This window comes from Taudactylus pleione, unplaced genomic scaffold, assembly GCF_031769625.1.
Source record: "Taudactylus pleione unplaced genomic scaffold, aTauple2 ptg000376l, whole genome shotgun sequence".
NCBI classification, from domain to species: Eukaryota; Metazoa; Chordata; class Amphibia; order Anura; family Myobatrachidae; genus Taudactylus; species Taudactylus pleione.
The window spans coordinates 4,617,153-4,644,918 of record NW_028284777.1 but is presented as its reverse complement, the minus strand read 5'-3'; the positions used below and the strand labels follow the sequence as shown (position 1 = coordinate 4,644,918).

Sequence of the window (27,766 nt, the reverse complement as noted above, 5' to 3'; positions counted from 1 at the left end):
GTTGCTTTTAGCATAGGGATCCTATTATTGTCATACTAAGTCAGTGGATTAATAGTAAAATGAAGGGAAAACTGTTATGGCCGCATTAAGCTTCATTTTCCCACAGCATCATCTGTTCACTTAAAGGAGGATACAATGTTTGATGCTCAGAGTCCTCAAAGTAATGTAGAAGATAAAATAACAAGATGCTTTGCTGAGCTGGGGGAGGCTGCATTAACCACCCCTGCTCTCCTTGGAGCACTGCACGTGAGCAAACAGTACAACCATTTTACCAGCATGGTCTTCACTGCCTCAGCTGTTTCTACTAATCAGTGACTGATTATTATAAATGATCCTGTAATGCCCCTGCTAGTACAGCTCCAACCACTGATGTAATCACATCCACTGGAGACTGATTCAACCAGACCTAGATAGAAGAGGGCATTACACAATATTCTCAGGATGCCAACAGCTGGGTCCGGCAGTAGAAAGTATTCTTTATTTGAAGCATTTTTTTGGAAAGTAATTACACAGAGCTCTGTTTTTATTTTTACATTTTGTTGAAATGTGCACTGAGAGCCCAAGTCCAGGCTTCCAGCCTATGGTGCATTCAGGACCCGTGAAGTCGGGTAAGCATGCTAATTTGCCGGCACTGAGGCCTGGCAAAATGGTAAGTCCAGGTTTACCACTGCTGGGCAGACACTCTGGGGAACTGAGCATCCTGCCGCTGTCCAGCCAAAGTGTTAATGGTAAGTAGTGGCGATCGAAGATTTTCTATCACTGCGTTAGGCAGCAATAGAAAATCTTTATTATTGTGGTTATTTGATAAAGAGACCTCTTAGCTTTCCATATTGGCACTAGAACTGCTTAGAGTATTCCTTATTTATACCACCTGCCTGTCACTGTAGGAAGCCAGTAGAAATGCGCTGGCATTTTAATCAGTTGCTTCCTCCTATCTACACTTTTCTTGCCATGAATGATGATTTTGTTTAAACCAAACTAAACCCCATTGGTTTTCATGACATGTTGGTATGATTAAGTTTTTTTTCTGCTTTGTACTAGAATTAATCTTAAATATTCAAATTACTGGATTAAAGATGTACATTTAATTGTCATCCTAAAGTGCTGCTAGCCATTGTATATGGATGATGAAGGCAATATGGTAATCAAATGTAAAACTAGAAATGATCCACAATGCCTTCATATTACCTAATTGCACTTTATGTTCATGTTCTTTTACAATATGAATAACAAGTGTGAGAACTTGAGCTGAGAAATGCATAAATCTGCACATTTCTGCCTCTTGCCGGAAATTATGGATTCTGAATATTGATTCCAAATTGTAATGTGCTTAGCATTCATTCACTTCTGTGGCCAATTAATTCTTCTTGCAGATACAAGTCCTATTTTAGGACTTTATTTGTTAAGCAGTTCTCAGTAAATGGAACAATTATACTGCAAATGCAACTCTGAAAGGTACCAATAGTAATTAATAAAAATCCACTTCTTACACAAATGTCAACACAGAAGATCAATCCCAATAGGTCTACTGCTAACAAAGTAGCGGGTCTACCTATCTAGTAGTAATACTGTAGCCAATTTATTACACTTGAAAAAAAACCATAATATTTTTTTATGTTTAATTAAAGTAAAAGGGAACTTAACACTTGTAAATGGCATCTCCTAATTAAATTTAGATTTTTTAATATTAAATTTTTTTGCTACCGTAATGTAGAAAACTAAGGCCCTCATTCAGAGCCGTACGCTCTGAGCAGAGCGCACGCTCTGAATGAGGGCCGGGCTCCATTTTCATGGAGCGTCCTCCTGGACGCTCGTATAGCTGTGGGTCACCACCCACAGGCTATACGAGCGTGCTTTGTGATGGCCGCGATGGTCGAGACCATCGCGACCATCGAAATTGCGAGCCGGAGCCTGCGGTTGAGGTTTTCAACCGCAAGCTCCGGAGTGATTTTGGCTCTATCAGAGCCAAAATCACTCCCACTGACATCACTAGTGATGTCAGTGGGCCGGCTTCTGACGGGAGGCGTTCCCATGGGAACGCCCCCGTCAGGGAGGCACGCCCCCGGCACGCCCACCAAAGGGGGCGTGCTGTCAATCAACATTGACAGCACGCCCCCTTTGATCGGACACAAAGAGCGAAGGACTTTCCTTCGCTCGTCGCGTCTGGCGCATGCGCACGACGGAGCTCCCTCCGTCGTGCGCATGCTCAGTCCAGAACATCGACCCACTTGCGAGCGGACAGCCGCTCGCGAGTGGGTCTGAATCAGGCCCATAGTGCTTGTTGTTTTTTAATTGTTCCTATTAAAAGTACATTTTTAACCATATTTTGGTAGACATTTTAGGAGTCTGCTCCTATTTCAGAGTATTGCCTCTCCCTTTTATGCTGTCTAAAGGGGGGTATCCACTAGACGATAAACTCCCACTGACATCACTAGTGATGTCAGTGGGCCGGCTTCTGACGGGAGGCGTTCCCATGGGAACGCCCCCGTCAGGGAGGCACGCCCCCGGCACGCCCACCAAAGGGGGCGTGCTGTCAATCAACATCGACAGCACGCCCCCTTTGATCAGACACAACGAGCGAAGGACTTTCCTTCGCTCGTCGCGTCTGGCGCATGCGCACGACGGAGCTCTCTCCGTCGTGCGCATGCTCAGTGCATAACATCGACCCACTTGCGAGCGGACAGCCGCTCGCGAGTGGGTCTGAATCAGGCCCTAAATGTACAATAAACACCAACTCCATATTTGAAAAAAACAATACAATGTATGACATACTCATTAGCCTCAGTAATAATTTGCCAATGTAAACCCCAATAGAAACCTGTGACAATGTGATACACAACCCCCCAATCGCCACAGCATACATTCATATCAGAGGGTTACATCTGTCTACATAAATCTGTATTAGCACTGACCATTCTAGTTGCCGCCTTCCACTGCATCATTTTTTATTAGAAAAATGTTAGGTTAAGGGGCATATTAGATAAACATTTCTTAAACAGAGGAGATGTCATTCAAACTTATTTGAACCCGCAGATGAGTTTGGAAAACACAGTAACATTTTAACTTTGCAATTCAGTAAAAGATACTCTGTCAGGCAGCTCTGAATACTGTTAAACTGACTGATTTTACAGCTAGACATGAGCTCCATGACACATGATCAATGGTCTAATGTAGCTACATATGTAAATAAGCAATTTCTAAAGCTGGGTACACGCTGAGGGATATATCGGGTATTCAATCGAACGGGCGATATATCGCGAGTGCATCGGCAGGTGTGTACCATACATGCCTACTCTCCCGATTTGGCTGGTAGCTGCTCCCGCCCCCCCAGAAAAGTAGGCAGGCCTCCCGACGACTCCAGTCCCCCCCACAATGTAGCTCCAAACCCCCGCAGCGGAAGAGCTAATGACGCGATTTGTGCTGATTCGCATCATCATGACCCCGCCCCCCTGCATCACAGTACCGGAAATATCTGCATTGTGTAGTGGGCGATGCCTAAATGATGCGATCGTATGGCTCTGCCCCCAATCCCACCTCTGAATGGCTTGAAATTTGCCCGGCCACGCCCCTCTATACAGGCCCCAACCCCTTCTAAGCCGACCTGGCTGCTCCCTCCCGGAGGAAGCAGCCAGGATGTAGACAAGTATGGTGTGTACCCCTGATATGTCTGTGAATTACATATGTCTTTGGACTTTAGGGCCTGATTTAGACTCGGCAGTAGAGTAATATATAGCAAGTAACTGTGTACCTGGAAAAACTATGTTGCAATGCAAGGAGTGCAAAAATACATACATTGTTTTTGCATGTAGGGTAAATGCTGGCTGCTTTTGCATGTAGCCCACAAATGCTGGACAGCTTAATTTTTACACTGCAATTTAGATTTCACTTTAACCACACCCCTCCCAAATCTAGTTCTCTCTGCACATTTTAAGTCTTCCTCTCCTGCAGTGCAACATGGTATTAACAAGATGATGAGTTACTTGTTCTATCGTATTGTGGGCCTGATTTAGTAGAGCACACAAGTGCACTGCTGATCACAGATTCCCAATTATCAGGAATCTGCGCGTGCGCAGGACCCATTCTGCGAGTGTGCAGAATGTGTCCTGCATAGTCGCCCTTCTATGCCTCTGCCTGATTGACATCAACTGAGATGCTGATGCTGGAATCCCGACAGCCGGCATCCCGAATGTAAGTATAGCGGGGCGGGTTAGGTTTAGGCTGCAGGCAGGGGGGGTTAGTTTTAGGCACCACTGGGGGGGTTAGGGTTAGGCACTAAGGGGGGAGGGTTATGATTAGACACCAAGGGGGAGGGTTAGGCTTATGCACCAACAGGGAGGATTAGGGTTAGGCTGTGAGGGGGGAGGGTTAGGATGCAGATAGGGAGGGTTAGTGGGTGAAAGGGGGAGGGTTTGGATATTTACCGAGCCCCTGTCGGGATTCTGAGCATCGATATGCCGCTGTCGGTCTTCTGACCGCCAGCATCCCGACTGCCGGTCTCCCGTATATATTCCGTAGATTTAAGTATTTTGCATTTCTTTTGGACATGCTAATAAGTCTTCAACATATCCATAAAATGAACAAAAATGGTACAATAGTATGTTAATATATTTTATTACTTTGAGTGTGAGGCTAGTCTATTGTATTGTGGTAAAGGAGCAGTGGTGTGTTGTCATTTTATGTGAGGGGAGAGGGTAGAAACAAGGGAGAGGAAATGTATTTCATATTGCTTCATGTAATTATGCAGTAGGGATGTAGTTTATATCCTGGTTGTCGGGATGCTGGTGCTGGAAACCCGACACCAGTCAGAATCCCGATCTCCAGCATCCCGAACGTAAGTATTGGGGTTAGGGGGAGGGTTAGGGATATAGTTAGGTTAGACACTAGGGCTAGGGTCAGGGTTAGGCTGCGTGGGGGAAGGTTAGGTTTAGGCTGCAGGGGGAGTGTTAGGCTTAGGCTGCGGGGAGGGTAGTATACTCTGAAATCATAATATGACATACAGCAATGCCCTCAATTTAAAATATGCCATGTATCAGTGTCACAAATCTATATTCCTCACAACAGTGACCCCATTTTATAAGCTACACATCAGTGCCCATAATTGAAAATATGCTATACAGCAGTGTCCCGAATGAAATATGTATAACACCTGTAACTACGTGTGTATACCTCAGATCAAGTTGTTGCAGATGCAGAGTGCCTGCTTTGGAGTTGTGTTGACCTCAAAGCTGAGATGCCATCTGAAAGTGCTGTGGATGGTGGGAATGTGAGATTGGAAGAGGCCCAAACCCTCAGTCTCTCCCCAAAGAGGTGGTGGTGCAGCACAAAGCTCCTCAGTGGTTCTCGTCTGATGGCTCAGCATGCAGTGCACTTTCCGCTGTTACATAGACTGCACAGCCTGCTAGAACCCAGGAGACGGATTTGGATACAGTTCATAGTCATCTGTCTAAAAACATAGTCACCATTTCATTAAACAGATGACCAGTATGTCCTGTACACATACGAATCTAATGGGGGGCATCCACTACAAGATCTGAAAACGACTGCACGATTACGACATTGTAATCATGCAGTCGTTTGTCAGTCGTGTGATGTGCCTGCACTGAACGAGCAGACGTTCAGTGCAGGGTCATCCATCATCTGGAAACATGCTGAGCCTGAAGATATCGTCAGGTTGACCAGCATGTTTGCACGATGATAGATATCTAAAAGATGTCTAAAAGACCAAATTTTCAAACAATTTTCAAACGATGTTTGAACGATTATCGGGCGATTTTATCGTTAGCGTTCAATCGTTCAAGTTTATCGTCTAGTGGATACCCCCCTTTAGACAGCATAAAAGGGAGAGGCAATACTCTGAAATAGGAGCAGACTCCTAAAATGTCTACCAAAATATGGTTAAAAATGTACTTTTAATAGGAACAATTAAAAAACAACAAGCACTATGGGCCTGATTCAGACCCACTCGCGAGCGGCTGTCCGCTCGCAAGTGGGTCGATGTTCTGGACTGAGCATGCGCACGACGGAGGGAGCTCCGTCGTGCGCATGCGCCAGACGCGACGAGCGAAGGAAAGTCCTTCGCTCGTTGTGTCCGATCAAAGGGGGCGTGCTGTCAATGTTGATTGACAGCACGCCCCCTTTGGTAGGCGTGCCGGGGGCGTGCCTCCCTGACGGGGGCGTTCCCACGGGAACGCCTCCCGTCAAAAGCCGGCCCACTGACATCACTAGTGATGTCAGTGGGAGTGATTTTGGCTCTGATAGATTTTGGTTCTGCTCAGAGCGTACGGCTCTGAATGAGGGCCTTTATTGGCATGAAACACAAAAAACATATAAATATGCAATAGAGATGATTACATGGAAAGTTTCACCTAATGTCCACATAGAATAAAATGAAAAAACAAAAAGAGGAAACAACAGAAAATGTTGTAGGTACAAATAGAAAATGTAGAGTGTGTGTGAATTAGAGGTGAATGAAAAGTGTGATCACCTATCAAGGAAAGGTGATATGGTGTCAATTTCTGATAAAAGGGCGCTTAGTTGTCCTGAAACGTCAGCCAGCGGGTGGTGAAATGAGACTAGTGCAACAGGATCTATTTAGACTGGACACTATTATGAGACGTAAAATAGTTACTTCACTGCAGTGTTAAGATGGGTACATACTATACGATGTATACGGTATGTATGATATATCATTCCGACGCTGTCTCCCCTTTGCTGCTATAACAGCCTCCACTCCTCTTGGAAGGTTTTACACTAGATTTTGGATCATGCCTCCAGGGATTCATTCACCCACAAAAACATTAGTGAGGTTGGACTCTGATCTTAAGTCTTGCTTGTGCTTGGCGAAAAACAAACTTCCTCCCAAAGGTGTTCCACAGGCTTAAGGTTAGGGATATATGCACGACAGTCAAATTCTCCAACACCAAACTTGGCAAACCATTTTTTTATGGCTCTCAATTTGTGCAATGGGGCACTGGGGGTCATTGAGACCCGCTCGCGAGCAGCAGGACGCTCGCAGGTGGGTCGATGTTCCCCACTGCGCATGCGCACGACGGAGGGAGCTCCGTCGTGCGCATGCGCGAGACCCGGCGGGCGACGGGCTCACCATCGCTCCGGGTCTCGCACCAAAGGGGGCGTGCTGTCGATGTTGATTGACAGCACGCCCCCTTTGGGGGGCGCGCCGAGGGCGTGCCTGCCAGACGGAGGCGTTCCCATGGGAACGCCTACCGTCTCAAGCCAGCCCCACTGACATCACTAGTGATGTCAGTGGGAGTGATTTTGGCTCTGATAGAGCCAAAATCACTCCAGGGCTTGCGGAAGCGAGACCCTACCGCAGGGTCTCCGTCGCAAGCCTGATGGTCGCGATGGTCAAGACCATCACGACCATCATCATGGACGCTCGCTATAGCTGTGGGTGGTAACCCACAGCTATGCGAGCGTCCATGAGGACGCTCCAAAAAAAGGTAGGAGGGCCCTGATTCCGAGCGGGCGCTCTGGTCAGAGCGTTGAGCTCTGAATCAGGCCCACTGTCTTGCTGAAACAGAAGACGGCTATTGCTGGACTATTTTTGCAAAGTTGGAAACTAACAATTTTCTAGAAGGTCATTGCTTTAGTCATGGGTGTAAATACCAAGGTGTAAGGGGCAGTGGCGTAACTAGGGGGGGTCGGGCAGGGTGCGTGCCCTGGGCGCCGTGGGTCCGGCCCGCCCTAGTTAGACACACGTGTAGCGCCGACCGCAGTGATTGCGGTCGGCGCTACACATTTACACAGGGCCGGCGCTAGGCTTCCAGCGCCGGTCCTGTGCTGCACGCCTGAGCCCGTTCCCTCCCCCTGAGCGCTTGCCCAATAGCGCCAGGAGGCGGGCTCAGGCTGTGCATAACACACGCATCGCCGCCAGAGCTGGCGGCGATGCGTGTGTTAAACAGCAGCCAATGAGAGTCAGATAGACTCTCATTGACTGCAGCAGCACCCACTGCAAGAGCCGGACTTCCGTCTGGCTCCTGCAGTGGGTAATGGGACTGACGTCATGACGTCTGTCCCATAATGCTGAGCGCGCCAGCCCGGGAGGACTGGCGAGCGGCGGCGCGGACCGGAGCAGCAGGTAAGTATGTTTTTATATATATACATATATATATATATATTTTTAACCTATCTGCTGAATGGGGGAGGGGGGTGGCTACTACTGGGAGGACCTCTACTGGGGGTGGGGGCACCATTATTGGGAGGACCTCTACTGGGGGGGGGAGCTACTACTGGGGGCACTTAATCGGGAGGGGGAACCTCTACTGGGGACTACTACTTGGGGGGGAACTACCACTGGGGGCATTATAAAAGGGGCCTACTAGTAGAGGCACTGCACTCGGGGGACCACTACTGGGGGCAATAATAGGAAGGGCCACTACAGGGGGCACTGGATAGGGGGGATCACTACTGGGTGCCTGCATAATGGGGCCACTACTGGGAAAACTGCATGGGGGGGGACTACTGCTGGGGGCACTATATAAAGGGCACTGCATAGGGGGGGGACTACTACTGGGGGCACCATATAAAGGGCACTGCATCAGGGGATACCACTACTGGGCACACTGCATTGTGGGGACTGCTACTGGGGGCACTGCATAAGGGGGAACACTACATGGGGCACTGCATTTGGGGGGACCACTACTGGGGATACTGTATAAGGGGCACTACTATGGGCCTGCATAAGAGGGACCACAACTCCATACTGAGGGTACTGTATAAGGGGTACTACTGGGGTTAAGGTGCATATGGATAGGAATGTTCAGTGTGAAAATAAAGGGGTGTGTCAAATTTGCCCTGGGCTCCAAATACCCAAGTTACGCCACTGGTAAGGGGTGCAGCTGCTATGGGGCCCAGAGTTAGGGGGGCCCATATTCCTTGTCAAAGTTACATGTGATATACATTTTTCACCATTGGGTGGTACATAGGGGCCCTTACGAACTTTTGATATGGGGCCTTCAAATACCTAGTAATGTCACTGGCTTTAGTAGTACAATTTCCCTTCACTGGAACTAAGGAACCCAGACCAAATAATTGAATGTGCGCATTCAGACAGGAAGCATTCTCATCAGCCAAACCCAGATTCATCTGTCATACTACAATGATCACATTTCCACTGCTACTGAGTCCAATTTCTTTGTGCTTTACATTATTCCAACTGGCATTTGGCATTGCACATGGTGATCTGAGGCTTGTGTGTGATTGCTGGGCCATGGAAACACATGAAGCTCCCAACGAACAGTTTTTGAGCTGACGTTGCTTCCAGAGTCAATTTAGAACTCTGCTGAGTGTTGCAACCGAGGATAGAGGAGTATTATGTACAATAGCTTCAGCACTCAGAAGACCAGTTCTGTGAGCTTGTGTGTCATACTGCTTCTCTGCTGAGCTGTTGTTATTCCTAAGCCTTGCTGGCTTGTTTTTCTTTCTTCTTCAAAATCCTTAAGCTGGGTACTCACTATGTCGACTTGAAAGGCAACTGGCCGTCACGCCGACCGAGCAGCCAATTTTGGGAAGTATACACACATACCATTTGGCCGCTCCGCATGTCGTTCTTATGCCATAGCTGGATGGGCATTTGAATTTGCCCACCAAGCTGTGATGTTAGCCCCTGCAGCAAGTGTACGAGCGGTTAGCGGACCCCCCGTACACACAGTCATATGCGCCAATATATCTACAGTTCTACAGGCGATGCAATATGTCTGTGAATGACCTTGTTCACAGGCATATCGGGGGTATACATACCAGTGATGTATGGTCAGGTGAGGCAGAGTCTTTCCTGCGATACTAAGGTATACTCCAGAGTTTTGACTATAAAAATTCCCCCAAAAATTCAAGAAAATCTTATAAATATCTTATTTGTATTATTCTAATCAATTTTATAGTCAAAACTCCGCAGTAAAAAGTGTATGGCAGGTGAGGCACTGCCTCCCCTTTCTACACATCTCTGATCAAATCACACCAAATTTCCAGCACTATATACTGCTGCACCTTTGTATAATGCCCACATGAACCCTAGGGTTCATATATGTATGTGTAAATCTGGCTCTGATACTAGTCAGTGCCTCCCCAGTCATTTACCTCACCACACATCACAGCTACATACGCTGACGTACTCGCGATATATTGGGCGTTCGATTGAATGTCCAATATAGCACCCAGTGTGTAAATGAAAAAAAATCCATAGCACTCTGATCATTGATTCTAAATAACTTATTTGTTTAGCATCAACGAACAGAGGGCCTGATTCAGAGCTGGACGCTCTGACAAAGCGCTCGCTCTGAATCAGGGCCGGCCTTCTGTTTTTTTGGAGCGGCCTCCTGGCCGCTCTCATAGCTGTGAGTGACCACCCACAGCTATAGCGAGTGGGCAGGAAGATGGTCGCGACAAGACCATCGCGACCATCGGGCTTGCGACGAGACCCTTGTGGTAGGGTCTCGTTGCCGCAAGCCCAAGAGTGCTTTCGGCTCTAACAGCCGAAAGCACTCCCACTGACATCACTTGTGATGTCAGTGGGACCGGCCCCAGACAGTAGGCGTTCCCATGGGAATGCCTCCGTCTGGGCAGCCATGCCCCCGGCCCGCCCACCAAAGGGGGCGTCCTGTCACTCAACATCGACAGCACGCCCCCTTTGGTACGAGACTCGGAGCGGCGGTTTGCCCGTCGCTATCTGGGTCTCGCGCATGCGCACGACCGACCCGCTCGCGAGCGCTATGTGCTCCATGGTCTTTGTTTGTACAGTTTTACCCTCCACTGACACCATATATATACTGTATATACATATTTGGTGGGTCAGACCTATTTACAGTAACAAGGATACTTAAGGTGCATACACACGGTACAATGAAAATGCATGTTATTAACGATCGACCATATTGTTATCTTTCAGATCGTTAATTTTTTGGTGCCCAATGACCAGCGATGTGCGGGCACGTATGGTCGATAACAATTTCACCCATCGCCCGTGCATGCAGGCCAACCTGGTCGATATCGACCAGGCTACATAGGGACCCATGATCGTTGATGGGTTGGTGGTGCGCTGGATGAACGATAACGATCATCCAGCACACCGGGAAGGTGCAGGACGATCACTCAGCGATATTGTTATCGCTGACTGATCGTACCATGTGTACGCACTATTACAGTATACGGCCACAATCCTCTTTCTATCATTGTTTCTATCACTATATCAAGACAGAAGTAGCAGGAAAAAAATCAATTACAGGGCATTTATTATTTAAATAAAGTATATTTTACATAGTAAAGTATTTTACTTCATTATGTTTTTACATGTTTTGATTTATTTATTTACTGGCAATAGGTGGCTATATGTTGCTGCAGTTATAGAAAACCAGCTTTATCAAAAAAATGTAATAAATAAGATAGACAGATTATAGAGGTATGAGACGGAGAGAGAAAGGGAGGCAGATATATTAGAGAAAAAGATAGATTGATAGATAGATAGATAGATAGATAGATAGATAGATAGATAGATAGATAGATTGATTTATAGATTGATACATTTCATGACGGCTCCATGTGACTTGTTTCTGTTTTATCATTTCATTATTTTTGTTTGTTTTCAGTTGACATGTGGTCAGTGGGGTGCATCATGGGAGAAATGATTAAAGGTGCTGTGTTGTTTCCTGGTACTGACCGTATCCTTCCTAAGCCAATTACTGCTCATTGCTCGATGCTTCACTAGTGATGTGACCAGGACAGATAGTATAGTTATGTGGTTTTTTTTAAAGCTATTTTTAAATAGTAAATGTCAAACGAAGTTTGGAAAAAGTTATAAGGCTTTGTTTTTAATTAATTTCACTAAATGTAATGCATCATGTAGTGGAATTAATGACTAAACAATCAGTAATACATAGATGGAATAGTGGAATGCATTTCTAAACTTTGCACAGTGATTATACCTGCAATACAGGTCCTGTATGACTTTACAGACTAGGGTTATGTGTTCTGAAATATACAGTCTTATGTATAAAATATAGCACTGTTGCTGACATCCGTCCTTGAATTGCTTAACAATGATCCTCATAGTGACAGGGGGTACATTTACTAAAATTAGAGTTTTTAGAAGTGGAGATGTTGCCCATAGCAACCATTCAAATTATACTTAACATGTAATCTGATTGGTTGCTATGGATAACATCTCCACTTCTAAAAACTCTCACTTTAGTAAATTTATCCCTTGAAGTTAACTTTGCGAGACCATGGTTGTGTATATTACAGTATTACAAAAACAGCACTGGTCTATTTACTTTATTTCTGCTTTTCAGCACATTCTTGGCAATACTGTTAAGGTGCGTACACACTGGGCGATCAGGAAAGACAGTACGATTATGACATCGTAATCGTACAGTCGTTCCTGATCCCCTGTAGTGCCTACATTGAACGATCAGTCGCTCAGTGTAGGCTCCCTCCCTTATCCCTGAACATGGCCAATCTGTCGTTATCGACAGATTGTTCTGCATGTTCAGGCGATGGACAATGTCAGAAACGACCAGCGGGAGCTCGCATCGCTAGCCGTTTCCGTCATTATAATGCACGATTTGTGCACGATTACTGAGCGATTGCACGATTACGATGTCGTAATCGTGCAATAGCTCAGTAATATCGCCCAGTGTGTACGCACCATTACATTGTAAGGAATGACATGACATAACTCCATACGGGTTGAGTACGGGTTGCCGGCACTCGAGATCCTGGCGGTCAGAAACTTGACGCTGGCATTAGTGTTGGTAAGTATCCTAACCCCACCCCTAAACTGAACCCTCCCCACAGCCTAAAACTAACCCCCACACAGCCTAAACCTAACCTCCCCCCATCAGCCTAAACCTAACCCTGTTAGTATTCTAACCCTGTCAAGATGCTCTACTTCTTTATAGCTGAGACCCCAGGTGACAGTGTGCCAGTATTTTGAGAGTTCAAAATAAGTGTTTCCAAATAGAATGCATCAATCAGAGACTTACAATATTCTTCAACCCCACTGGGGATCACATTCTACAACTTACACACCTCTATTCTGCGCAATTTGAGGATAACATAAAATGAAGAAGTCCAGGATTAGCCAAGAGTTCCAGATAGGAAAGGACATGCATTCCTGTCCCTGCTATTAGAGTAGGCATAGCTAATATTTAGATAACAATAGAGATCGCATGTTATAGCATTCTGCATGTATCAGTATCTGTACGATATATTTGGGCATGTCTCATTGTGTATTTGTAGGAGCTACTTGTTATTGCTTAGAAAAAGGATGCTAACAAAAGATAAAAGAAAATTGGACACCTGGGGCCAAATATAATAGGCTCAGATGAGGTACTGTAGTCACTAGATTTAAATTGCAATTAGTTCATACTAGCCTACTTTCTAGGGACCTGCAGGAGGCTCCTGATTTTCTGAGTAGTCCCCGGCGCCCCTGGAACGGTAGGTACTCCTCCTGCATCCCACTCACTTCTCAGTGAAGTGGACAGAATGGTGAGAATAATACCAGGAAGCTTCGGTCTGTGAGGAGGAGGCGGAGTCTAATGACGCAAATAGTCCAGCTCCACCGCCCACCTCCCGGAGAGGAAATTAAAAAAATAGGCAAGTATGAATTCTTTTAAAAACAAAACCAGATTGGTTTTGCCTTTAAAGTAATTGACACATTAAATCCGATGACTATCTTGCCAAACTCACGCCGGGCTAATACATTTGGCCCCTAGTCTCTTCATTTCTCCTATTTACTTCCAGGATATTTGCTGGTAATTGCTCCAGGCACTTATTACTTGTATGCAGGGTTGGACTGGCCCACTGGGGTACAGGGTAAATCCCCGGTTGCCCCACTGCCTGAGGGCCGCACCCTTTCCTCTATTGTCCCACTCCTTCCTCTAATGTCAGATTCCAGACTGTGCACTACACAGTACATTACACACTCTAGTAGAGGGTCAGTTACATGGTCTCAAAAAACTGCCCAGGCCTCTGTGCAGGCTGGCCACACCACCCTACTACTGCATTCCCCTTCGTGCCCCAGTCCAACACTGCTTGTATGTATGATGTACTGTCTGCTTATACTTACGTTACATGTACAGTATGCATTTCCAGACATACCAATGTGAGCAGTTTATTAGAGTGACATTGTGGGGAATAATCAGTGCAGTAAGCACATCGAGCTGCTAGACTATGAAGTATAATACCGCTAAGGGCCTGATTCTCAGTTGCATGCAGCAGTGTCTACTAGCAGTCGCCCGTTTCCGAGTTTATGCAAATGGCCTGCTAACTACTTCTCTTGTGTACTTCCATGTGGCTGAATGTGTAAGAACTGACACGCCAATTTTTAGTGCCCATGAACACTGTAATACCGATTGATGCATCCACCAACAAAACTTGCACCAGCCCAATGGCAGGTGCAGTTTCTCCGTCAAGTATGGCCTCCTATGTGAGCGGTCGAGCGTCTGGGAATGCAGCTCCTTGCATTGAAACACTCGTGACACTACCATAATATGCCCACTAAATGGACCATTTTTGCGCCACCGGCCAGAAACCTCATCACTTTTCAGCCACCTTTCAGATACAGTCTGAAGCCATTGTAACAGCACCTTTGTGTGTATACTCTGTGTAACACATGCACTTCAGGGGTTTTTCTAAAAAAAATTCGCATTCACAGTTGCAAAAAAGTTGCACAACTATGTGACCATCGGCAATGCGTGGAGATTGTGTGTGGCTCAGAAATAGGCCCTAAGGGGTATATTTACTAAAATGAGAGTTTTTAGAAGTGGAGATGTTGACCATAGCAACCAATTAGATTCTAAGGGGTAAATTTACTAAAGTGAGAGTTTTTAGAAGTGGAGATGTTGCCCATAGCAACCAATCAGATTCTAGCTATTATATTCTAGAAGTTGCTAGTTAAATGTTAAGTAAAATCTAATTGGTTGCCATGGGCAACATCTCCACTTCTAAAAACTCTTACTTTATTAAATATTCCCCTAAGGGGCATATTCAGTTAGGAGCGAAAAGTCTGAGGTCGGACTTTTCGCCATCATCGACATTTTTTCCTGGAATAAAGTATCGTGTGCGTGCCCGCTTATCCCCGTTTTAAATTAGGAATCGTCGAAAACGGGACCTGGCAGAAAGGTATCGAAAAGTCCTGTCACTTTTGGGGAAATCAGCCTTTCACCCCCCAAAAGGCTGTCTGACATGGGGGATCACTATGGGTACCCACGAATTGGCTTGCTAAAGGTAATTGGGGTTTTTAAACAGCCGCGTCAGGTGCATTAATGTGTCTTTGAAGAAGTGCTGAAGAATAGCATTTAGCTATATATTTTTTGAAAAATAACTAGTCCCATCAAATTTGGGGTACATGAAAATGGGTGCAAACATATTTTTAAGTCCCTAAAGTGATTTTTTTAAATTCTTCAAAAATCCACCTGCATTCTAGAAAACACCTGCCGCATACTTTGGGACCCCCCCTGAGTCTATTTAGCTAGTTTTTAAGTTTGTCCCACAACTTTTTTTTTTCGCCCCCAAAACGAAACCACTTTATTTTTAGTGTTCTATCCAACTTTTTAAATTTTATTGACACATATTACTTTAAGGGGACATTACAAAGGCTGCAGGGTACTTTTTTTTAATTCTGCACCCCAAAACCCCAATTCTGCACTTTTTTCGCCACCTATGCAGTGGAGAAAACTTATCCCCATTGTTTTTTATACAGACTTTTCGCACCTGCAAGAAGTCTTTGAAATTGAATATGGGGATAAGTGAAAATGGCGAAAATGACGTCATCGGCGATAAATTATCACTGATAACGGACTTTTCGCTCCTAATTGAATATGCCCCCAACGGTGCAACAGACATTCTGCTTTGCCATTGGCTGCTTGAGAATTGATATATAAGAGTGGAACATGTCATTAGAGCAAAAACATATACTGTATGTATTACATTGCATATGTCAAACTTAATTTACTGAACTATTTTATTAGTTTACTATTACAACAAAAATAAACATTACATGTATATCTGACATGCATGGTTTTGTGAAGATAGACCTATTATTGCAGGTGCAAACTTAGTATGAGCACTGATTTAAAAAAAAAAATCATTTTAAAAATGTAAGTATGTTAGAGTATGGTATGGCAAAGAAAATCACAATAGCCAAAACTGCCCCTTCAAATGCCTTGATATAGCCTTGCATAGGCAGTATACATACATATAACCATACATCACATGCTGTATAGCCACTATACCATATACAGCCCAGATTTTGAGTAATATATATCTTTAAAACAGATTGCTATGTTTAAGGACACAGGACCTGATTCAGAGGTGAACGCAATGCCGAAGTTTGCAGAGTGGAGAGATTTGTTTTTGTTCTATGCATGCTCCATGTGTGATTAACGATGACGGTTGTAGTGTGGACTTGGAAGCGGGAGTGGGGGCTCAAACAGAGGTGTGTCATGACTGTTTCGGGGGCATGTCTCAGCCTGTGACTGCGTCTGTGTACGCAGTTGCAGATGCTCGGGCGCCTGAATGCTGACAGACAATCTGAGCCATAGGGTTGCTCAGAGGATCGATGATGCATCTTTGTATGCAAGCAGGCGGTGGGCGTCGCGTCTCTGTACAAGTCCTAGCTTTTACAGCATTAGCATATATTCGCAGAACCTCTGCGTACAGAACCACAGACGTGGCGGGATGTCCGTCCACCTGTGAGTTAGGCCCACAGTGACAGTCCTGCATTGTCATCAGATATTTTCTGTCTTATATGTAAAGTCACTATCAGGCTGGAATACAGAAGTGCTAATGTCCTTAAAATGTGTACATTTACAGATATAGGTAAATGTGGGATAGGTATGTTCAAATCCTGACAGAGTTGACGATCCCGACTACGCTAAAGGTAAGTAATAACTAACCTAACCCCCCCCCCTAACCCTGACCCTCGCTTAGGGGTGCCTAACCCTAACCTCCACCCCAAGTGCCTAACCCTAACGCCCCTCTAAGTGCCTAAACCCAACCTCCCCTTCCCCGCTGCCTAAACCTAAGTCCCCCGAGGGGGGGAGCCTAACCCTAACCTCCCCCCGGGGGTGCCTAACCCTAACCCCCCCTTCCCCTAGCTTATCCCAAACTCTCCCGGGGGGTGCCTAACCCTAAGTCCCCCCCGGGAGCCCCTAACCTTCCCCACCGTGGCTGTCCGCTCCCGGCTTACCTTCGATCAGTAAGCCGGGTGTCGGGCTCCCGGTGTAGGTAAAATGACAGACGTCGGGATCTCGATGTCTGCCATTTAACCCTTGACGGGATTAGACATTCGGGAAGCCGGCGGTCGGGATTCCGTCCGTTGGCTTCCTGCAAATATTCAGGTTTCTTACAAACATTTCCTCAGTAGAGGCAATGATTTATAAGTTGCCACCAGTATTAATAAAAGTGAATTACTTCTTCTTGTTTGTGTTTACAAAAAGGTTATACATTACTTATTCAACACATTAGCTACATTTGTTTTGTTAGATAAAACAGCATTCTGTTTGGATGAATTATACAACATAAGCATTTACAATGCTCTTGGGTACTATCAGGTACATTGCAAATGAATGACCTAGGCCACTGTTGGCTAACCTTGACACTCCAGCTGTTGTGGAACTATATATCCCAGCATGCCCTGCCACAGTTTTAGCATGCCCTAATAGCAAAACTGTAGCAGTGCATGCTGGGTTATGTAGTTCCATAACAGCTGGAGTGTCAAGGTTAGCCAACACTGACCTAGGCACTAGGCTAGGCAGTACATATCCAAAATGTTTTTTCCAAATTCACTTATTTCTCTAATGAATCAAATGAATGCTGGTTTGGCACATACTTTTTATAGTCCAGCCCTTTATTTGTAGAATTCAAGCAAAGTAGTTTTTAAAAGAAGGATTTTGTCCAAACTGGAAACTTGATGCTATCAAGATGCTATAATCCAGCAACCTCTGATGTAGTAACATTCTGCTAGTCCAGCTGTTTATATTTAGAAAGAATGAGGTAACCCACACAGGACTGTTAAGAGTAATCCTATAAATTTACAACACTGTGATAAGGGTCAAATATATTAACTAAATTCCAGAGTGATGACAGTGTTACAAGGGAATATGAGTAATACATGAAGTTTGATGTCGAAAAAAAGTCCAGCTGTTTAGTTAGAAATAATTGATGTGTCTCGTTTTGTTGACTAAATACAGTTAAATGGATGACATGCAGCTTGCTTTTAAAAGATGTGTATATTTGTGTCAGTTGCAATTAAAACTGTGCAGTTACAGTTTACTGAATGAAATATAATTGTAAAGAGGCCCATTTGGATTTATAGACGACCCTGGCTTGTAATTGCTGTCCATCTTGTGTATGTGGCTTGGATTGCAGCCCTCTTTCCTCGGAGATATACTCCATGATGTTGCTCCACAGATGTTGCATACAATATTATAGCCAGCATATGAACTGTAGGTACAAATCAAGGTAAACACTTATGGTCCATACACACGGTCAGATATGTCAGATGAACAATTTGAACGAGTTTACTAACAATTTGAATGATTGAACGATTTCAGCCTGTATTCACATGAATGAAATTGACCAAATCTGACTGCAAACACATCAGATGTCAGATATCGTTATCTGACAAACGGGAACGCGCATCGTTCATCGTTGCAAACTCACATGTCAGATTTTCTTTCAGATATGAACGATTGAACGATTTTTAAAATCGTTATCGTTCAAATCTGAAAGAAAATCTGACTGTGTGTATGCACCATTATTTTTGTTTATTGAAACTTACTGGGGAAAACAAAGGAAGAATTTCAGTTTATGTTTTTCATTATTTTCAAAGGTATAGGGTAATATACATACTGTGCAGCAATATTTCCCATACTTTCATAGACTCATTATGTTTTTCTTTTAGTGTTCCCCCTGTCCATTTTGGGAAATTGTGTAACTGCATCTTGAAACACTTGATGCCTGAAGCTGTATAATAGATCTACTAAACCTTTTTATGGTGGAAAAAAAATGACACAATCTGTCCAATCTTTTATTTTATGTAGGCAGAGTATTCTTGTCCTGCAGGTGCGCTGTAATCCACTTACTAATGTTTTCTACAAGCTATAGACTTCCATTCAAGTGCTGCAGTTCATCAGCCGAGTTTCAGAGCTCAAGGTTAATATCTCTTGCTTTTCATGTGTGTCTTGGCAACCTCTTCCACCCACATGCATTCATTCACCCGAGCTGAATGTGCACTTGAATACTAAGAGCTCCATCTTCTGTTCGCATTGTAGAACACAATTTCAGAAGTGCATTCAGATGGTTGCATACAGTATTGACTTGTCTGATCACTAGCAATTGTAGTCAATGAAATATCATATGGTATAACATTTTCAATTGTCTTTAGAAATAAAAATTTTAGTTTTTGTCACAGTGTAGTCAATTTCACATAGATGAGTGTTTTTGGATTTTCTACCTTTTTGGAACATGTTCTCTCTTGTGACAGGTGACCCCATGTTCACCAATTGCACTTTAAAATGGGTATACTGTATATTAAGTGCTATAGTACATTTAATTTTTTTTGTTGTAAATATATATGATCTATTTTGTTACTAATATTTTTTGTTTATATTTTATTGAGCTGATCGAATTAACCCTTGAATCTGAGTTACTGCTTGTGTTATACAGGTTGAGAACGTAGACTATAGTATATCATTTGTAACAAATGTTAAGGTTTAGTTTATTTAACTCCTATTAAATATTAGAAACAAGTCATATTTTGAATTAAGGATAACTACACAACCTGGGGCTTTACACCACTAAGCAGCTACAAGACACAGCTTGCTGGCTGACACAACCTTCTGTGATGTATAATTCTACAATAAACAGAGCCACAGTTTAATAAGCCAGATCTACAGTTAACTACAGATGTGTCCTCTTGCATCTTTGCCGATTGCGCTACAAACGTGCGCACGCATTGCGTCATGCGATAAGCCGTGGGTGCTACAGTACACAATGCCATGTGCTGCGTTCGCACCATGCAATCCTATGGAGTTGCAGGTGCAAACGCAGCACGCATACCCGATTGCGGGTACACATTTCCCACTATGCATGGCGCGATTTTCTGCGAAAGCGGTAAAGATGCAAGAGGACACAACTGTATGCAGAGCAAAGAAACTATTACAGTGCTTCTATTAAAATTGTGAATTGTGGAGACAAATATATTTAATACAAAATTGAAGGGCAGATTTTTTTTAAAAATCATACGAGATGCACAATATATTGTACACATATTTTATATGGAATGCAGAGTAGATATGTGGGAACATGATTTTTGATATGTAAATTTATTCTTGTTTTAAGATTCATAAATGTTTTACTAAATGGTAAAGCCATTCTCTACTGCCTATATTGTTATTCTTTAATATTAAAGAAATATATCACACCTTTGCCCTGAAGACAATACATATTGCAATGTTTATTCTCATAGCAACAATTGTGTAATTTCACTAAATGCATGTTGATATTTTATATTACTATATGTATAAATGGGTTTTAATGAAAATGTATATTAAATATGCAGTGTACTATAAATCATAAGGATTTTACAAATATAACTATTACACTAGAACTGTCAAGCATGTTATCTGGTTTATTAGCTAGTTTGCACAAATGTATATGAATGCATTACCCATCTCTATTGCTTTGAGTCTTTTGTCAATTCTTTTACATGCTATATACAAAGGCATACTCTGAAGCATTCTGCACAGTTTGAAGGACATTGGCAATGCACAAGTTATTGAACCATTAATTATAAATGTAATATTCTTTGTGATAATTGCTAACGGGCTCATTCTGAGTTGGGTGTTTGCTTAATGGAAAATATAAAGATTTATACTGCATATGTTGACAAAGGAACGTGTACACCTAATGTACATCTGTATGCAGATTTGGTACTCGGGTCTTCTCACATTTGGAGAGGCTTATAGAGCCAGGGGCGTTTCTAGAGAGGAGGGGGCCTCTGTTCAGTCTCCGACATGGGCCTCCTCTTCTCTGTCCGGCGGCTGGCAGCGCACTGAGCTGTGCGCGGCCGGCGCCGGAGTTATAGACTCTACGCACTAGAGTGTGCCCAGAGTCTATAGAGTATGCGCAAGTCACCGGGAAAATGGCCGTGGTGGCCATTTTCCCTGTACTGCGCATGTGCAAATGATGGGAAAATGGCAGCGGCGGCCATTTTCCAGTCGTTCTTACAGCGCCGGACCCCCGCGCCGACGTTGGACTACGGAATGGTAAGTAATACTATGGGTGTAGGGTGTGCGTTGTGGGACCCCCCTGGACCGAGGGGCCCAGTGTGCTCCGCACACCCTGCACCTATTATAGATACGCACCTGGATAGAGCGTGCAAATGCAGAGCTCATACCAGTGCGATGGAGGCAGAGCCGTAAATAGACTTTTTGGTGCCCTGTGCAAGAGAGATCATTGGCATCCCCCAATTTTTAAATAGGGACTTAAGATGCTGGGGATAAAAGAAGAAGCTACAAGTGAGAATGATAATAAATAGGAAAATTGACAGGCCCAAACCTTCCCTGCGGTGCCCTGTGCCGTGGCACAGGTCACACTAGCCTAGTTACGGCCCTGAATGGAGGCTCTGATAGAGTCCTGTCTGTCACTTCATGTGGCCCACAAGTCAAGGACATAGTACAGACCTCCTTGTCTCATGGGCTCATGTGCACTGCACACCTTGCACCCATGATAGTGACCCCAAGGTAAATGTCCCATTATTCTAGAGTCCCATGTTGTCAGTGTGCTATTTATCTGCTCCCACAATATAAGAGTTCCTAAGAAAACATTGAATACATGGCAATCAGGGGATCCCAATAACAGATTTTGGAATCCCACTTGGGCTACATACCTCATGCAAGTGACCAAACACACACAGTGCAAACAAAATGACATACACATGTAAAACTACAGTATATTTAGTCATGCACTGTATATACATGTTTTATTGAACATTTAAAGAGCCACTGAATAAACTAATAAAAAAACCTTTATGAAACATTACCCTTATGGAGTGTTTTCTAAATATTTACTGTGTACAGGTATTCTGCCAGGAGACAGCTAATTGTCCATGCTGCTCACAGCTCATACATATTGTCATTATAGCCATGCTCTATATCTTACAGCTTGTACTGCAGCACTTGATAGACCATGTTCATAACTCAGTAGAGATTGCTTGCAATAAATAATTGCAAATTAGTGTCAGCCTTGGAGATAGTATACACAGTTATACAGGAATCATGGCTAAGGCAAATTTAAATTTGTGTTTCCAACTGTTTTCTTATATTTGAGATACAGTACAGTACTGGGAAATTCCTATAGTTATACTTTTAGCGGTGGTCAGCATCATATCATTAATTACATTAATTACAGTATTTCCTAATACTAACACTTAATAGTTCATCAGAAGGAAGCAGCTTATTCTCATCAGAAGTTAACTCATACCTTGCTGGGGTTTTTACTGGCTGTACCATTTGGTCATCTGGAGTACATATACTTCCTAAAAGTTCCCAACCATTTGATCCCAGATAACTTCTCATTGCTTAAAGACACAAAGTACTGTTACTCTCTGCATGCTCTTTTTTCTTGATTAAATTAAGTATTTTTCTGGTCAGAGAAACAAAAAACCCTGTAGCAAAGCATGACGGAAAAAAGAGGTTTTTTTTTTTTTGTTTTTCTGTGTTTTTTTTCAAGAACAGCTTCACAGCCCAATGTTACAAGCAGTGTATAATACATGTCTTCTATTCTTAACATTCAAATATTAACAGGTGGCACCAGAAAATTTAGAAATTTCCTTAATGTGTATTCAGATATTGACCAGTGGAACAAAGTTATAGAGCAGCTGGGAACTCCGTGTCCAGAGTTCATGAAAAAACTTCAACCAACAGTTCGGAATTATGTTGAAAACCGACCTAAATATGCCGGCCTCACATTTCCCAAACTATTTCCCGACTCTCTATTTCCAGCAGATTCAGAGCATAATAAACTCAAAGGTAAGTTGCTAAAACATTGTACCAGTAATGAAATATTGTCATAAGAGATATTCAGCTCTTATAGGACCTGCTCATGATATTGGACTACATACCTCATACCCTTTGGAAATGTCTATAAAACACATGTGGTTTGGGGTGTACTCACCTTGTTTATGCTTAAAATAACAGTCTGAAAGCGTTTTAAAGTAAACAATGAGTTTTGGCGGGCTGCTGGAACCAGTTATGTAGTACTTATCTTCAAACTTCCTCAGACTGTTTACCTAGGATAAACATTTGATACTAATATGAGGCTTATTCTCTCTTAAATTGTGGGTTTCAGAGGTTCTGCTGTTTGGGGAGATGAGACTCATGGCATTCTCATTTATAAAAATTTGAAAATTAAGAATAATTCTTATCAAGAGCAGTTAAAAACTTAGAAAATTATAGAAAAAGTAACTGAAATATGACCATGGCTTGTCAACATCACAAAGTACTTGAGAATTACCTTACATGGAAACCAATGCTGGAGAGGCATTTCATCAGATCAGGTGCCTTGATTCCAAACTGCACCCCCAAAGCAAGCTATAAATACTAATAGAACATTGGTGCTCCAAATACCTCTTAAATCTTTTCAAAATAATTACAATTATCTGATAAGTATAATTGTCCCAATTGTACAATGTTGACACCCCATATCTCCACCACCCACATAGATGTTAACTGTGTTCATTTTGAATTTCACCATAAATGACCATAAGTTTCTGCTCCTGCTTCTATCTTTTTTTTCTCTGAATTCCATATTCATATAGTCTAACTCTATGGGGGCGATTCAATTCAACGCGAATTGAATAGCGCCGGGAGCTCGCTTCTGGAGCTGTTCAATTCAGTGCGCTGTGTGGTCGGAGAATGCCGGTTATCACGCCTTAACAAGGGTGTTAAGGCGCGTTAACCGGCATTCTCTGACCAAAGTGCTGGGCGCATGGCTGTTAGCGCCGCACTTTGGTCGGATTTCTCCTCGCATCCCCAGTGGGGTGCGAGAACAAATCCTTAGTGCGCCCAAACAGCGTGGTGAATTGAATAGCTGCAGGAGCTCCCTCCCACGGCTATTCAACATCACGTCGAATTGAATTCCCCCCTATGTTATCAAAGATGCATTATATTTTTCCCCAAGTTGAACCTCTAGTGGGGTATGGTCTTATCCCATCTGCTCAAACATAAGGGTCTACGGAAATTCCCCATTGTCTGAAATGTGCCTGCTCCAATGCATAATAACAAAGCTTGATGTTGGGAGTGTCAGGCCTTCCATGGCTTTTGTTCTTAACTATAGTCTAGAACAGGGTTGGGCAATAAGCGGCCATTCAGCTGTTGTTGAACTACAAATCCCAGCATGCCTTGCAACAGTTTTAGCATGGCCAAATAGCAAAACTGTGGCAGGGCACGCTGAGATGTGTAGTTCTACAACAGCTGGGGGGCTGCTTATTGCCCACCCCTAGTTTGTCCACATAAACCCAAGAGAAGAGATAAAGGTTTATCTTACAGAAAACTTGGGTGGGTATAAAGATCAAATTATTTTTACCTATCATAAACAAAGGTAAGATTTTCCATATGTGGCTTCTAGTTTTTAAGTATTCAGTTAGGGTCTGAGGGGTAGATGTACCAAAGCTTGGAGAGAAATAAAGTGCAGAGAGACAAAGAACCAACCAATCAGCATCTAACTTCTATGACAGTCAGCAGCTGATTGGTTGGTACTTTATCTCTCTCTACTTTATCACTCCGAGCTTTGATACATCTAAATGTTTAAAACAATATAGGCTGACATATCATTTCACATTTGAATTTCAATGTCCACTCAGAAGTGTAGCTACAGTAGGTGCCATGGTGCCCGGAGCAAGGGAATGTTTCGGCGCCCACTCCCCTGTATTGTATTGGGGACGTGGCTAACGTGGGGGCATGGCTAACATGTGGGGGCATGATGCATTTGAAAGAAAATAAACTAGGTTAATTGGCTCCTGACAGTAATTAACCTTATTGTGTGTGCATGTGTTAGAGAATATGGATTGTAAGCTCCACTGGGACTGATGTGAATGGCCAAAACAACGGAATATGTGTTTGAGCTATATAAATAACTGTTGCATATATATATATATATATATATATATATATATATATATATATATATATATATAGCCTGTCTTTATCAGTAAAGTTTATGAAGGATGTTTGAAATAAATATCATATATATATATATATATTTATTTTGTAACTGAATATGCTACATATACATATTTATTATGTTCCATCCCCTCTAATTCCCGTTATTACACCCCTCATTCACTTTCTGTATTATATGACTGTTCTCCCTTCACTGACTGCACCATATGCCCAATCATCTATAACTCATTATTACACTCCTCACTGACCACATTATATATCAGAACCCTCACTGATTGTAGCAAGTCACCCTTATGGCATGTGAGTGAGGGGTATAATAATGGGTATTATAGGGTATGGGCCATAATACCCATCATTAAACCCCTCTGTCAGTGACTGTATTGCTTATATATCAGTGCCTCCCCTCTCACTGATTGTAGCAGGCCAGGCCCCGTTCCCTATAAAACTCTGCAGCCACTGCCAGTATTAAATATAAGTGCCCCCCTTCCTCCCTCACTGATTATAGCAGACCAGGCCCCATACCCTATAAAACCAATCAGCCACTGACTGCATTAAAAATATATGTTATCCCCCCCACTGATAATGGCAGGGCAGCCCCTTCCCTATAAAACCCCTCAACCTCTTCCTGCATTGAATATATCAGTGCTTCCCAGCCCTCCCCCCTTACTTATTATAGCAGGCCCGGTCCCATCACATCTAAAACCCCTCAGCCAGTGCCAGTATTAAATATGTAAGTGACCCCACCACCTCACCTACCTCATGCAGGCACCTAAAAATTTTATTTGTATTTAAAGTGCAGCACTGTTTGTGCAACAAACGGGTGCCACGCTGCCAGCATCATGCACCACGTTCTTTTCTCTTCTTTTTTTGGGATGCATCCTCTGTGCGTGCGCGTGACCTCATGATGTCACAGTGTGAAGAGCCTCTGGAGCTGTCACCAGGCAGGCTGTCGGCTCAGACAGCTGCCAGTTAAATTTTAGCCAGGAAGCCTGGTGACACATCGCGTGGTGCCGTGTGCCACCTGACGACTTCAGCGCCTGGATCTCGCACTCCATCAGACCACCCTCCCTACGCCCCTGTGTTCACTTCAGACAGGCTGGTCCGGTGCCCCCGATGTGACAGAAATGGGGTTTGGCCTGCAAGGCCACACCCCTTCAGTGAGGCCACTCCCACTGGTCCCCGGCGCACAAACTACAAACCCACCCATCACTACTCCCCGCTTCAGTTGTCTAATGAGGTAGGGACGCCACTGCCCTCTGATACCGATCCATTGATTGCATTTTTGGATGGTTCTTGATTATACAGACCAGGTTTTCATGGAAAGTGCAAATAATGTACAATCTAGTTGGCTTTGTTTTTAGCATACCCTTGCTGAATTTAAAACCCCTGCACATATCTATTTAAAAGCTCAAGCCCCCTGTTCTTGCCAATTCAGAGGGCTTGGCAAAAATAAAAAAACATTCTTACTTCCCCATTACCCCTTTGTTTATTAACTGTACAGGTAAATAAAGATATCCTAAACTTGTATGTGTGGATTTACTTGGCATGAATTGTGTCTGGTGTGAGTGGAATATCATAGCTATAACTATAATAGGATGTAGAATAAAAACTGGTGTTCCCTTTCAGGTGTCAGGAGCACTACTATAAGGATTTCAAACATACTGTAGATGGGAAGAGTAATCCTGTTTTATTTAGATTATTAAAGGTTTCCAGGACATTGGCAAACGCAGGATTTTGAAAGTGGGGTTTCCAAATCCTTGTTTACCTAACCAATGAAAAACCATGTAGCCACAAATAAATATATATATACTGTATATAGATAGAAACAGCTTACACAGGGTTTAGGACCACTGCAGTAAAATATACCACTCAGCCTATGATGGGGTACACACACATTGACTGACACAGACACACACACACACATCTATCACTAAAAAACATGAATGCAGCAGGCAAATAAATACCCCTCCCCCAGTAGTGCCCCTTATACAGTGCCCCCAGTAGTGGTCCCCCTATGCAGTGCCCCCAGTAGTGCCTCTTATACAGTGCCCCCAGTAGTGCCAGTGTCCCCAGTAGTGCCCCTTATGCAGTGCCCCCAGTAGTGCCCCATATACATTGCACCCATATGTAGTGCCCCCAGAAGTGGTCCCCCTATGCAGTGCCCCTTATAAAGTTCCCCCAGTAGTGGTCACCCCATGCAGTGCCCTCGGTAGTGGTCCTTATACAGTTCCCCCTGTAGTGCCTCTTATACAGTGCCCCATATACAGTGCCCCCCTATGTAGTGCCTCCAGTAGTGGTCTGCCCTATGCAGTGCCCCTCTTACATATATATAAGACACACACAATATACGCACACAATATACTTACCTGAATCCCCGCTCCTGCGCCCGCCACTGTCCGCTCCTCTGTCCTCCCGCTTGGCACCCATCACCCACTGTGGGAGCCAGAAGGCGGAGCTCACGAATGAGCTCCAGCCCGGCTCCCTTCGTGGATGCAGCAGCCAATGAGAGTCTGTCTCTAACACACCACCGCCAGGTATTACGAGTGTACTACTCAGCGGCGGTGTGC

At 43.8% G+C, this 27,766-nt stretch overlaps 1 protein-coding gene across 2 annotated transcripts in view; it reads left to right on the top strand.

Moving 5' to 3' along the window:
- MAPK10 (mitogen-activated protein kinase 10) overlaps nt 1-27,766 on the top strand; it is a 255,191-nt gene that overhangs the window by 168,727 nt on the left and 58,698 nt on the right. For both annotated transcript variants that reach the window (XM_088445014.1, XM_088445015.1), the window contains exon 9: nt 22,866-23,048. In XM_088445014.1, the coding sequence (XP_088301140.1) occupies nt 22,866-23,048 (183 nt within the window). The remainder of the gene's footprint in view (nt 1-22,865; nt 23,049-27,766) is intronic.